Source organism: Narcine bancroftii, chromosome 10 (assembly GCF_036971445.1).
Source record: "Narcine bancroftii isolate sNarBan1 chromosome 10, sNarBan1.hap1, whole genome shotgun sequence".
NCBI classification, from domain to species: Eukaryota; Metazoa; Chordata; class Chondrichthyes; order Torpediniformes; family Narcinidae; genus Narcine; species Narcine bancroftii.
In genome coordinates, this window is record NC_091478.1 from 2,617,001 (window position 1) to 2,631,764 (window position 14,764).

At 36.9% G+C, this 14,764-nt stretch overlaps 1 protein-coding gene across 6 annotated transcripts in view; it reads left to right on the top strand.

Moving 5' to 3' along the window:
- LOC138744073 (cilia- and flagella-associated protein 46) overlaps window positions 1-14,764 on the top strand; it is a 193,838-nt gene that overhangs the window by 75,833 nt on the left and 103,241 nt on the right. For all 6 annotated transcript variants that reach the window (XR_011345240.1, XR_011345241.1, XM_069899562.1 and 3 more), the window contains exons 22-30: window positions 1,113-1,220; window positions 2,217-2,398; window positions 3,689-3,820; window positions 5,100-5,265; window positions 8,616-8,697; window positions 10,318-10,465; window positions 11,703-11,886; window positions 12,701-12,848; window positions 14,168-14,388. Coding sequence is in view for 4 of the 6 variants with exons in the window: in XM_069899562.1 (XP_069755663.1) it covers window positions 1,113-1,220; window positions 2,217-2,398; window positions 3,689-3,820; window positions 5,100-5,265; window positions 8,616-8,697; window positions 10,318-10,465; window positions 11,703-11,886; window positions 12,701-12,848; window positions 14,168-14,388 (1,371 nt within the window). In the remaining 2 variants the exon portion in view is untranslated. The remainder of the gene's footprint in view (window positions 1-1,112; window positions 1,221-2,216; window positions 2,399-3,688; window positions 3,821-5,099; window positions 5,266-8,615; window positions 8,698-10,317; window positions 10,466-11,702; window positions 11,887-12,700; window positions 12,849-14,167; window positions 14,389-14,764) is intronic.

Consider the following 14,764-nt stretch of genomic DNA (forward strand, 5'->3'; position numbering starts at 1 on the left):
TGGAACTCTAATCTGATCCATGCAATATTAGAAATTCAAATTCCTCTCATGAACACAGCTTCCTCTGTGACAGAGTATTTAGAGGTGGTTTGGGAGGAATTGCTAGAGCAGCTTGTGCACTCACTCGCACATTACAAAACACAGAATTTTGCAGCGTACTTTTTGCAGAAAGAGCAACCAAGTTGCAGAATACAGCTGGCCTGGGAGAGAATGTGATCTTTGCAGGAAGAGGGGGAACAGTTTTGCTCTCAGAGAGGGAGGGAGTGAGAGAGAAGGAGATACAGTAATCCAGAAGGACAAAGCTGGCAAACTTTTGGAAGGCTGTCTGATGAAAGAAGAATAGCTGTCTGAGGTGACCCGAAAGAGAGGATCGTCTGGAGAACCCTGAAGGGAGCAAGTTTTGTCAGCAAGACTGATTGGAAAGGAATCAGATGTAGATGTCCTGGAAAAGGAATCTCTCTCTGAAAACCAGCAAGAACCCTCCTGAGTGGTAACCATTTGTCTGTTAAGCACCAAAGACTGGTGAACTTTATTAATACTAACTTCTGTGCACAGTCCAAGAATTGCCTGCAACCAGTGAGATTGGACTGTGATCCAAAGAACTTTTCTCGTTTTAAATATACATTACACACACCTGCGCTTAGTATTAGAGGGGGGGATTAAGTAGGTTAGGTAGATTAAGTAATGTTAAAGTTTAATTATGTTTTCTTGTTCAATTATAATTAAAAACTTATTTTGTTTAAGTAGCCCTGTGTTGTGATGCATATCTATTACTGCTGGTTTTTGGGGTCCTCTGGACTCCGTAACACCATCCACACAAATACTTTTTGACCTGATGAATAACTTCAGCATATTCTGCTAAATTTCTGGGTTTTATTTGTCTCCAATATTTTTCCCCTTGTATAATTTCTGTAGCAAGTTTTTGTGTGATATTAAAATCAGGTGTGACTTTTGTATAACAGCTAGAGAGTTAACATAAATATGAGGTGACCTTCATTCAGTTCTCTATGTCAGAATGAAATAGCTGAGCCCACATTGCACTCAAAATCTCAGTTAGTTTAATAATTTTATGGAATGCTTATTGGTGATGATGTATGTTTTATTTTTTACAGGAAAGAAATGATAGCCAGAGTTCAATGTTCCAGGTTCTTATTGCTCTGGAGATGTATTCATGCAATAGCAACAGGCTAATGAAATTTACTGTTCCCAGTCTTCCTGAGGTAAACAACTGATCTTGATGCAGTGTGGTTTTCAATGAATGTAAATACTAAAATAAGTTTATTATTCGAGAAAGAAATGGCTAGGTCCAATAAAGGTGGTACTATCAAATGGTTCAAGTTGGGGTAGTACATCGGAACAGCTTGTAGAGTCATTGCTTCACGGTGCAGGAAACCAGTGTTCAATTATGGTCCCTGATGCTGTCTGTGTAAAGGTTGTGACATTCTCCCTGCACATTTCCTCTGTGTGTTCTTGTTTTTTGTGACATTCCAAAGATGTGTGGATTGGTTAACTAGCTACTGTACCTTGTCCTGAATGGGTAGGTGAGTGGTAGAATCTTTCTGGTGTTTTTGAGAACATCAGTAAAATAAAAAATAATATCTGATTAACATAGGATTGGTCTGATTGGGTCATAAGGAGGTTGACATAGATTCAATAAAACAAAGGAGCTAGTTCCATGACTCACCGAAAACCTTGGCCTAATTTCCTGGAAGGAACCCAAGAGACTGAGATTTTGTTATATACAATGTAAAAAAAAGTGCAGAACCAAGTATAGGTGCTCTGGCAGCCAAATGTTCTTGTATCCAAACTCTCAGTCAGATTCTGCATATAAATCATTTGAAGCAATTACATGGAACTCAAAGCCAGATTTGAGTTTTGAAGCCCTACAGGAGAAAATTACTGTGGAGTCCTGAAATGTGAGGCTGGAACAATTATCCCCTTCTTTCTGAACTGATCCATTTAGTAAAGTCCATCAGCCTTGTTTGGTTCAGACTAATTTTTGTCTTTTTTTGGGGCTTCTTTGGCAATTAGTGAGGATCCTCCAGAGAACTTCAAACCACTGCTTCCTTGGGCCCTTTCTGAAAATTCTGACAGAATCAATGTCAGACTTCAGCAGTAAGCATGACCTTGGTATAACTGTTCAGATTAGTTTCCCGAAGAATTTCCAGAGTTATATATGCATATTTATTAATATAAACTTATGTAAACATTTACAGTTGGAAAATAAAATATCAAGTTGTATCTGGACTGATAAACTGCTGGAGCTGGAGGTATGGACACGTTTGATGCAACTTGCATACCTGAACAACGACAACTCCCTTGTGATGCAGTGTGCCCAGAAAGCATATGAATTGGAAAAAAATGTTGCTAAATCTCCTGGTTTTAAGAAGCATGAAAAGTGAGTAGAAATTACTGTAGTCATGGTACTAAATTAATGTACTATATGTAGTCTATAACTGCAGTACTGAAGTAGAAATTTCACCTACAATTATGAAATTTTTGATTAGGCTGTATAATTGAGATCTTGGATTAAACCAAGTTTAGTGTAACCCTGACCCTTAGAAAACATCCAGGTTTCATGACTGAGCATTTCTTGTTTTCTGTGTCAAGTAATAATGATGCTGAAAAGAGGGAAGCAAAGAAAATTGCTTGTGAAAGACTGCAGGACTAAGTGTATGGGCACAAATGAAGCCACATTTATGAAAAACTAGTACTGGTGATGTCAATGAGACTAAAATCAAATAAATCGGCAGGACCCCAAATGCATATGAAAGTTTAAAAAGATGTGTGTGGCGCTCTGCACAGTTGAAGAAAGCACAGCTCCCAATTTGAGGGTCGTTAACAACTGTTTATTTGAATTTAGTGCGCGCCCCTTTAAGGGCAGCACAGGCTCAGTCACCACGTGTGTGTGTGGTGATGTCATAATTGCTGCCCAAGGCGCGTGCTGAGAGGGAAGTTTTAATTAGGAAGAACCCCTGACTGCGCCATCTTCCCGTGGCTGCCTTGCCACATGGCGTAACACATGGGGCCGGTTCACCATGAGAGAGTGCACCGCCACAACACAACACACCCCCCCCCCCACCCCCTTAACTGGCTATGCGTCCTGCCGCTTGGGTGGGCGGCCTTGGCGCTTGGGCATGGCCATCTGTACTGGCTGCGATAAGTCCAGGTGGGCCGCCTTCAAATGGTCCACTGTAAAATGTTCCTCCATCTCCCCCCCCCCCCCCCCCTCACCATGTCTGGAGTGAAAGTTCCGCCAGATTGCCAGAGGACCTTATTCTCCTCCGCCATCAGATTTCTGAATGAACAATGAACCACAGACATAATCTTTTCCTCTTCTTTTGCACAAATTTATTTATTTTTAAAGTTTACTTATGGAAATGTAATATGATTTTTTTCCCCTGTATTGCACAATACTGCTGGTAGAAAACAACAAATTTTGAAACACACATTCATGAAAATAAACATGATTCTCATATATTCTTTTGTGTCTGAACATGGAAGGTATCATAGTGTGCCACACCTTTTCTGTGCAACTTGGATGGAACAATCAGCTTTCATTCTGTTTTGCCAAGTTCATTAAGCTTATGAAGTCCAAGCATCCATTAACAGATGAAAATCTTGGAAATTAATTGTTGGTTACAGTAAATATGAATTGAAAAATTAAACTTCGTTTGTTTTTATCCAGGCATAATTGTGCAATTGAGCATGAACTGCTAAGTATTGTTGCCTGTTTCCAAGGCCAGAGCTTGATGAAAACTGGAACTGGAAACAGAGAAATGTGCATTGCTGCAATCAAAGCTTTTGAAATAAGTGCAAGGTAATTTAATGTCAGAGTTAAAAGCTACGCATGCTGACTTTCATCATAAAATTTTGGTTTAACTTTTAATATTTCTTTGTGGGAGACAATTTGCAGAAATGTGTTTTATTTGTTCATGGCATCAGAAATAATGCCCTGATAAGTCTATAGAACTTAGACTTATAAAATAGTAAAGCACAGGAACTGGTCCTTTGTCCCAACATGTTACTGCCAACCTTGATGCCAGTGTAACTAATTCCAGTTGCCTGCCAATGGTTTGCATTCCTCTATTTCCTGTCTATTCGTGTGTCTGCCTAAATTTGCTTCAAACAGTATCCTGCCCCTATCTCCCAGCAGCACGATCCAGGAACCTCCTAATCTCTGTGTCAAAGAAATTGCCTTGCAAATTTGCTTTAAATGTTCCCCCTTTTACCCTAAATTTATGTCGTCTAGCATTTTAATATTTGCATTGTGGGAGAATGACTATCTCCCCTATTTTCCTCTCATGATTTATATACTTCTTTGAGGTCACCCCTCATCTTTGATGCTCCAGAGGAAATAATTCAGGTTTGTCCAACCTCTCCATAGAGCTAATACTCTCCAATTCAGGCAACATCCTGGTGAAATGCATATGGGATTGAATGTAAAAGTCAGGGAGTCAGATCTCTGAAAAGCCTTCATATTCCTCCTCTGGTGTCATGACAAGAACTGTAGACAGTAATCCAAATATGTCTTACAGGAACCTCACACAAACCACCCCTTCCCCTCTGTCAATTCCATCTACATCTCTGGCAGTCTCCACAAAGATGCTATCATATTAAAGGGCCCATCCCATCCTGTTATATTCTCTTCTCTCCCTTTCCATTGGCTTTCAGATTCAAGAGCTATTTTTTGCTGTTATTAGACTTTAAATAGATCTCTCAGAGGTAAACCAAATAATCAGGAGACACTGGGAGATATGAAAGTTGCACTACTGATCAGAAACTGACAATGGAGCCAAAGTGAAGCAAATGATTGTTAAGAAGTAATGTTGTTTTCCATTTGATAAATTGAAGGGATTTTAGTTTTTTTATTCCCCTTCCCCACCCCAATCCCCCAGGATGGAATTGGAGGTGATCAGAATGACTGGATGCAATATAAATTGCAGGCTACAAGCCAGGAACTCCACTGTGAGCTGAAGTAAAGCATAATAAATCTCTTCTCAAATTTCTAATCTCTTCTCAGTAGTGGACCAGATTGTGACAGTCCCCCTCAAAGATGAAACCAAATTAATAGGTAACATTTTTATACTCTACAACAGATATGGAGAAAAAGCTGGTTGTATGAAGCTTGTAATGAATTTAGCAAAACACTTTTGGAAATCTTGCCAGTCTTTGATATCAACTGTTCTGGAAAGAAGGATGCTTGAAGAGCCCCTTAAATCTTTTCTAAAGGCTATCCACAATACTTACACCAAGAATAAAAAGGTAAAATGGTTGTAATAATTTCAGTAGTATGGCTTATAGTTTTTAGAGGATCCAGCTGGCAACAAAAAAATAAACCTAGAGAGCTGCCACAGGATGTAATCTGAATGTGGCATGCCATCTAGGAGCCTTTACGGATTGCACTGAAGCAGCAGTTGCAAATCCTATTATGGACATTTTAGACAAATGCCCTGTGATCCATTCTTGAAAAAAATGTTTGCTCAGCTGTTTTTACTGACCCCCAGTGATCCTAATGTTCCAAAAGACATTTTAAAACTGGCATTAACAATTTAAAAGTAAATATTTGGGTTGAGTTGTATGGAATCCAGCCTGCTGTCCAGAACAATATCAGCCACAGCGCCTCCATGTTCTCATTTATATGGAAGGTTACTCTTGTGTCAATGTGTTCCAAACAAAGACTAAAACTCAGGCAGAGTACAATTTATCCCTAGTTAAGGATGCCCTGACAACCTTTGAAGACAAATCATGTCTATGCAAATCTCTGACTTGCCTCAATTTGAATACATGAGCACAAGTATATTTAAAAAAAGGTGAAATAAATCACTGTCAGTTTAATTAACAGATAAGCAGTCATGAAATAGGTCATCTGAATTCCCTGGTATGATAGACACTTTCCCCCTTCATGTCTATGTCTAGCAGTTAGACTGGAATCATAACTAGGCTTTAGATGACATGTGCCCCATAGAAGGTTCTGTCAATTACACAATAGAAAAAAATAATTTGGAAAGCAACTTTATAATTTTTGGCTATCATGCCAAAAATACTCTGACAGTTCATTGTTCCTAATTGGTATGAATGTTTAAGTTTACTAACATTTGCTTATAGACAATGGTGAATTTTTAAGAAATTTTCAAAATTTATTGAACAATAAAAACCACCTTTTTTTCTTAAGTTTAGGCAATGATCGTGAATTTTATTCCCTTAAAATGTTTAACATTGGAATGATAAATACTATTTGGAAGTACAGGTATACCCCGCTTTATGAAGGTGGAACGTTCTTGAGAAATTGTTCATAAACTGAAAATTCATAAAGTGAAGATCCATTGTCTGCTATTGGAGGCAATTTTTGTAAAAGCAAAAACCCATAATAAACCTTTTATAATTCCTTCGAAAAAACAAACACAGGTTTCTTTCTATCAATAAATTTTCGTAAAGCGAGTATTCTTAAAGCAGGGTTTATCTGATGTCATGCAGCTGTCATTCACCCTAGTAGGGCTGCAGGTACAGACAGTTCCCATACGAGTTCCCTTCCTGAGAACTGTTTGTCAGCTGATTACTCCAAAAATTAGAAACATCTGTTTTCTGGAATCACTCAAATTGTATTGCTCTGTGTACACTTGCTTAAGTTCTTTATTTTCATTGAATACGTATCCCAACACACCCACAAATAAATTAATGGAATATATTACTATATCTAGTCATGAGTTAATAATACAACATTTTTGTTATTCTATTGACTTGTAAAAATCTTTCCAAATTAAGGGGACAATTTGCAGAAGTTCAGACATCCATGTCAATTCATTCATAACCCAACTATTAATGGTGTAGACAGAGAACTCGCCATGCCAGAAATACCCTCATAAATTGTGGATCACAATAAAAATTGTGATTGAATTGTAACACCTTCTGTAATTTGACTTCCATCTGAAGATTACAATTTGTCTGGCATTGTAAGGAAATGCAGTAAGAAGACTAGCCTTATTCTGAGGTGAAAGAAACAATCAACTTTTCAAATTCAAAAGAAGAAATAGTGTTGAAGCTAGAAATTTGAAATTAATATAGAAAATTTTAGAAATACTCAGGTCAGATGGGTTCTAAGGAGATGGACATAGAACTAGATAAATACCAAAAGGGACCAATTTAACAGAGCAAGGGAATGGGAATAATCCGCTAGTTCTTTACAAAAATATTACAGAATCACAAGAGTCCTAGTGATCTTATTGTGATACAATTCAAAGAGGCTCCTCAAGCTTCTGGATATACAGTAAAGCTGAACGTTTATGAATCTCAAGAGCATGTGTAGCCTCTTCAACCACAATCATGCCTTTAGTATCCAATGTTTATGAACCTAAGAGTAAACCCACAATGGCATCATGTGGTCAAAAATATATAATTGATTTCAAAAATTATTTATCAGAGTAAGAATGTTAAAAATATTGAAGATTGTTAAGAACAAGGCCAATTAATATATTTTGAACAATTGAGGAATAAATATGGAATACCTAATAACACTTTGTTCTGTCATTTCCAATTGAGAGCATATTTAAGGGAAAAGTTAATTTTGAGATGTGGTCACCCATTTGTAGTGAGGTGAAAACTCTTATTAGGAAAAGAAATATTAAAAATTTTACTTCTGCAATATATCTTTTATTGCAAAAAGGAACTATGAAACAAGGAGTACATAGATCTAGACAAGTGGAAGCTAGACTTGAATATTACAATTGATGAGCTAAGATGGTTAGATCTCTGTCAAGATTGAATGACATACTATTAATGTAAGATATAGATTAGTTCAGTATAATTTTTTTTACATCGGTTATATATAACATCACAAAAATTAAATAGAATGAAATCAGACATATCAGAACAATATTTAAGGTGTGGTGAAGAGATAGGTACTTTCTTGCATTCAACTTGGTCATCATGCTCCAAGGTAAAAATTTTGAGCAAGTTACAGGTATAGTATTTCCACGAAATCTAGATTATTCCTATTAGGAAATATAGAAAAACAAGAGTTGAAATTTTTAAAAATAGTATTAGCAACAGCAAAGAAGCGTATTGCAGTGACCCTGGAAATCGAATTTACATTTAGGTATGGGAAGTTGGAATGCAGAAATTCAAAGCTGTATTCCATTAGAGAAAATTACATATAATTTGAGAAATAAATATTCTATATTTTTGGGCATTCGGAGCCTGTATTTGGAAACTTTAGGTATAAATATGCAGAGATGTTCTTCCAGCCTCTTGAGATCTGTGTTAACCTTCTTTAAAATGAAAAAGACCATACAAAATCTGTTAAATTCCAGTGTGTGGGGAAGCAATACTCCGAGCAATCTTTTTTTCTTACTTTTTATTACTGTATATTATTCTTTGCATGTATATTATTCTTTATGAGAAGGAGAGGGAGGGAAGGGAGGGGTTCTAACCATTATATAACAAATTAAAATTTTTCAATGTAATCCATATATTGTATGACGATTAATTAAGTACCTGTATGAAAAAACTTTTAAATAAAAGGTTCAAAAAATATATAATTTAAAAAAAATTATATGTATATATAGATTAAGTTGAGGGTAGTTTTCATGACATAATCTGTTCCTTGTGTCCTCTAGGAAAAAGAAAAGGAAGAAAAGTCTCAACATCTAACAGTTAAGCAGCAAATGCATCAGTCCATCCCAGACCAATTACAAATATGTTAGTAAAATCTTCTATTCTTCACAACCAACTCAAATCACAATTTCTATATTTGGGAGTATTTTCGTACTTACAACAGAAATCATTACTCAAAAATTGATTGTTCATCCCAGTTAGTCCATGAATATTTATTTTCTACATTAGTAATTATAATCTACATGTCCAAAATGTGCTATATCTTTCAATTTTCCTTTCCTAAACTTAATTTTCAACCTATTCTTGGTGCACATGCAGTGCTCCACTGTAAATTAACATTTCTTTGTTCTGAATCTGCTACACTTTTATTTGTTCTGGAGCAAGTTGTCATATAAAATAAACAATTGTTCTAGTTAGTGCACTCCTTTCATGTTTTTATTAAAGCAAGCAGTTATTTCTTGCACTATACTGGAAATAGTTTAGAGTCCCTAAATTTCCAAAAATCCGTTGATCTTTCTTCGATAACTGAGGCTCGACTCTCCTGTTACGTAGAGAATTTCAAAGATCACTACCTTCATAGAAATATTGCATTTTACAGCATGGAAATAGGTCCCTTGATCAAACTAGCTTATTTGTCCATCTAAGCTAGTCCATTTGCATGTGTTTGACCAATATTCTTCAAAACTTTCCATATCTGTGTCTTTTGAACATAGTAGTTGTTTCTGCCTCCACCACTCTCTCTGTATGTAGGAATGTATTCTCATCTCACTTCCAAATGGTTGAACTCTTATTTTGAAATGGAACTGCTAACTCTCAACTTTCCAGCCAGAGAAAATATATATTTATACAGGCTGAGATTTTCATCTCATTCTCCTAAACAGGGTTGCTGCCCCGTCTGCTAATTCTCTTCTGATAGGGTAACTCATCAACTTCCAGGTGACCCTTTTTGAATTCTATTGCAGGTATTCATCTTTATTTTTGTGCAATTTTGTGCAATTCTTGGGAAATAAATACAATATTTGGCCCTCTTCGAAATGATCTTGCACATATTTGTTAATGAAAAGCTGAAAAATAACCAATGGGACTGTTCTTTTCTCCATTTCACTATCGATCCTCTTGTCACGCTACTGAATTATCACAACAAACCAGGAAATAACCATGTTTTGAACCTTAAAATAAAATGCAATTGTTTTCAAAGAATTATTAACAAACATTAAAAATGAATATGTAATCATTATACATCGCTTGTGCATCTCCTTTGACATAAAAACACAGAAATGTGGAGGAAAGCAGGAGCTCAGACCCATAATTTTGGTTATATATCTTTACCTCCTTTGCACGGTGCGAGTCCTGCTGAGTTCCTCCAGCATTTTGCTATTTTTACTACTATTACTGCACCAGCAGTTTTTTGTGTTTTATCCTCCAATTGATGTCCTCTGCTTCTGTGCAGTATCCCTTTCCCTGAAGATCCTCACATTTCCGTCACTTTCATATATGCTTTTCCTCAAAGTCTATCAATATGACCAGACTTATCCAATTTTTTACTTTGTCATTTTTATTTTAGTAACACTACCATGAATTGTTAAAATGTAATTCTATTACATTGAAGACACCATAACAAATTGCATACTTTAATTCATTTTAGGTTGCTGTTGTTTTCAGTAATTGTTTGCTCTAATTACAACTCATTTCATTTGTTTGAAGCAATTGGTGATCCTGAAGATGATCTCAAGTTAAGGGCAGCAATGTATGGTCTTTTATTCCACATTTTTGCTAATAAAGGAAACTGGAAAGCAGGGTTAAAGGTGTTAGACGACGCCATTGGAGAAATGCCAAAGTCGAAACAGAGACTGTAAGTAAAAACGAGATATAATCCTTTCAAAATTAACCACATAATGAAAAAATTTGGAAACAATACAACCAGGGCTTCTGAATTCATCTTGTCAGTGTAATTCTGATTTAACGGGGCATCATTAACTTGGTGCACCAGCTTTTTAAGCTGATGTGTTCCACTTTGAAAAATTCCCAATATTGTTGTTCACAGAAATAAATGAAACAATAAAAAATTAATTCACAGATATAAAATACATTTTAAAATTGTTTTAAGTTAGTTTTTAACTACTCTGTTACAGTATTAATCAAGTTATGAATATAAAATATTTCAAAATAACTCCCAAGTCTTCTTATCCCCTCTCACTATTCAGCCCCATGGTACCTACCCCCGTTCCACAGGAAGTGCTACACTTGAGCCCTCACCTCCTCCCTCACCACCATTCAGGGCCCTCAAACAGTCCTTCCAAGTGAACCAACACTTCACATGTGAATCTTCAGGGGTCATCTATTGCATCCATTGCTCCTATTGTGACCTCCTCTACATCAGAAAGTCTGGACACAGGCGCCTCTCTTGTCTCTATCTCGGCCCATTCACACTGGCACTTTATCCCAGTAATTAACTCCTAATATACTGATTAATGTACCAAGGTGAATGCTCGTGAATTGGCACGCAGGCATCAAATCATCCCCAGGATGGACCACCTAGGTAGGGTGTATCATCCCCAGGGTGATCTGACGCCTGCGTGCCAGTTAGCCCAGTGTGAAAGAGACAGGTTATCCTGGGACCATTTAATGAGGATTGGCGCCCCTCTCCCCTGGGATGCCTGGTGGTGAGTGTGAAAAGACACAGAGAACCGGTTAACAGTAGTCCAATGTGAATGGCTAAGACGGCTTCTTTAACTGGTTTGTTGAACTACCAATTTACTGATTTAGCCCCCCTCTGTCTCTCTCTCTCTCCCCCCTCTGTCTCTCTCCCCTCCCTGTCTCCCCCCCCTCTGTCTCTCTCCCCCCCGTCTCTCTCCCTCCCTGTCTCTCTCCCCCCCTCTGTCTCTCTCCCCCCGTGTCTCCCTCCCCCCCGTCTCTCTCCCACTCCCCCGTCTCTCCCCCCCCCCCCCCCCCGTCTCTCTCCCTGTCTTTGCTACATTAGGTACACTGTGTGACTTGCTGAATATTTCAGTATATTTGTATATTAAACTAAAATCACCGCATCTACAGACTTTCTTGTTTAAATCTAAGAATTCTATTTTTCCTTTAAGGCTACTTTTCAAGCACAGAATTATGGTAAATGCCAAGCTTGGTCATAGTATCCAGATGGATATGCAGAAGTTAAATGATGAAAGCGAGGATCGTGTATCTTATATGTGGCACCGTGTGGCAGTTTTCTCAAAGGATATAGCAAATCAGTTAACTTGCTATCAAAATTCAATTAGTGCATTGAAGGTATTTTGCACATCCATTTATTAGAACAGTAAACGATACTCGCTGACTCTCCAAAATTGAAATGATTAGAAATAATTGTACTTCGTTTTAATATTTAATTGTAAAACAAGGCAAGAGATGTATAGAATTGGAGAATCATGACTAACAGTAAAGTGATCCAAACAAAAAGGATCACTTTAAATTCTAACATAAAGGAATTATGATTACATCTTCCATCATCTTTCTTGCAAATATTTTTTGAGGCATATTGCTTCTGGGAAATATTTTTGTATAATATTCCTCCTGTAATCATCTCATCTTCTCTAATGTCCTTGTTATAGGCATCAATGAAATGTTGCCTCACTACTGTGTTGAATTGGAACAGCCCATTTCATAATTACAAATCAATGTTCTTCATTTCCACCGCTTTTTGAGTTTGCTATTAGGAATGTTTCATTTTTTTAAATAATCTGGTATTTTGATTATTTCACTGCTTATTCTTTGAATTGTACCACATCATTAAGATTCAACAAAGAAATTATCCTGCACTAGAGTTCTCCCTGATAATTCCAGCCTCATTCCTTTCCAACAGTTACTTTTTTTTAAACGCTACATGCAATAACCTGTGCTGTGTCACTGCACATCACATGCACCAATCAAATCCTAGCATTCCTCTGCCAAGTTTTCTTTATCATATACAGTACTTCGATCATCCACCATTCCAATTTCACAGTCCATTTGGTATTAAACTGCACAATAGTATGCTTAAGGTCTGGAGATTCTCATAAAAACTTGTTTTGTGAGTCCTATTAATATTGCTTTACTTTTCATTCAGAAACCAGAATATAACTGGCAGAAAATAGAAGAATTGATTGAATTTGGCGAATGGTTGTATTGCAATGGATTTTCTGCAACTGATGCTCTCTGTCAGTTGGACTGGGCAATGGATTTACTGCTGAATATGAAATTTCAGGAGGACAAAGGTTAGCTAAACTCTATGATGGAGTAAATCATTGCTCATGCTTACAAGGAACCATGTTGGATTCCAGTCTGATATCCAGAGTAACAGGATCAACTTTGTGAATGTCTGCATGAGATCTATACACAATATGAGTATGTGGATGCCTGACAACACACAGAACTTTGAAGACCAAGGGAAGAAAAATTGGATAATTAGTGAAAATAAGTGTGGCACTCACAATATGGAGTTGAACTTTGAAATGTTTGAAAAGAAGGAGGCTGAATGGGAAATTTGCATTCAGAATCTGTGCTCTTATCTGAATTCACTAGCCAGATTTCACTATGGTATTGCAAATCCTATTACTGATACATGCACTTGGTTAACATGGTTGGAGCAAGTTAGCAATGTGAACCCAGGCCTGTATGAGTTAAAGGAAAGTTGTCATTGTAAGTAAATTTGGGAGTCTTTTCACTAGTTAAATGGTATTGAGGCCAAGAATGACGATCCATGTCAAGCAGAAGCTCGTTTGAGATGCTGTGGTAAAATGTAAAGGGAGAGTCATGTCTTCTGCAGGAACCTATGTAGGCAAATTGATAAATATAGAGAAATAGTAATGTGCTATTTCAACTGCATACAAATTTCAAGACAACTGTAATCTGGCAACCTCTAGTACTCATGCTCTCTTTAAAAGAAAAAAAAATGAATTTAGCTTATTTCAGTGAAAGCCTTGCATATCAGTTAAACAGTGCACAAGAGATTATGAAATGTTGCAATTCCCACTGCTGCAGACCAGAGGATCGAGGCAAAGAAATTCAAGGCCAAATAACTCCACTGTCACATTAAATCAACTCCTCTCTCACTGTACATGATGTGTATGAGCCCGATAGTACAAATTATACTGAAAATGTACTCGTCATTAACCTAGCAACATATTGGCAACCATTGCCCCAAATAAGCACAATGGAGACAAGTTTCTTGATACATGCTCCAGGTTCTTGTCATTAGATGGTTTAACATCTTGTTCATAAAACTCATATTCTGTGCCTCAATCTTACCATTTACTCTCCCTTTCTACCCATGTGCAAATTCCTGATAATTTGTTTTCCTGATAATTTCTTTCTTCTTGTGAATCCATTGTCACCTGGATCCTCAAGGTAATAAAAATAGTACCATATTTTGAGTGCACTAAAAAAACATGCAATTCCAGAGAGTTGAGGAAATTTAGCCCTGTTGTTTGTGTTTTTATGAATTATAACTGCTGAAAATTAAAATCATCCTGTTTTTGTTCCTTAAGTTCTGTGACTTTGCTTTTTGTGATATTTTATTTCAATTTATACACAGAGGAGAGGATGGCAAAAAGTGAAACGATCATTCCAACAAAGCAGAAGCTACTAATTGGAGCACAAAGTGTCGACACTAACCTGACCTTAGCAGACTTGCAGGATGTGAGACAACTGGAAACTCTGGTTATAGTAGAAACTATAATGGCAACAATTGCAGGCCGTGCATCATCCCAGCAGCACTGTTTAATGGCATATGCTTATGTTATGTGTATATGGCAGGTAAGTGATATACACTTCTACATTTCTATAATATTAGGCATTTTACAGATTTTGAACATCATTTTTTCATACCTGGTGTGGTGCACTTATTTTATACTACAGTACTAAAGTAACATGATAATTTCATGAGGATCTTTGTTTTAGCAAACATGGAGACCATTTTTGATTATCAATTTCAGCTCATTCTTCAAGACTATTGTGACAGATTATGTTGTGTTTGTATTGTATATAGATATGTTTTTGGGAGATAAATTGTGGCAGGTTTTTTTATTGTAGGTCGCATACAAACACTTCAAAACTGATCTCATTTCCGAGCTCTGCTCAAGCCAGACTGGGCGGCTCCTTGGGGGCCTTTGCAAAAACTTTGGGGAGTGCC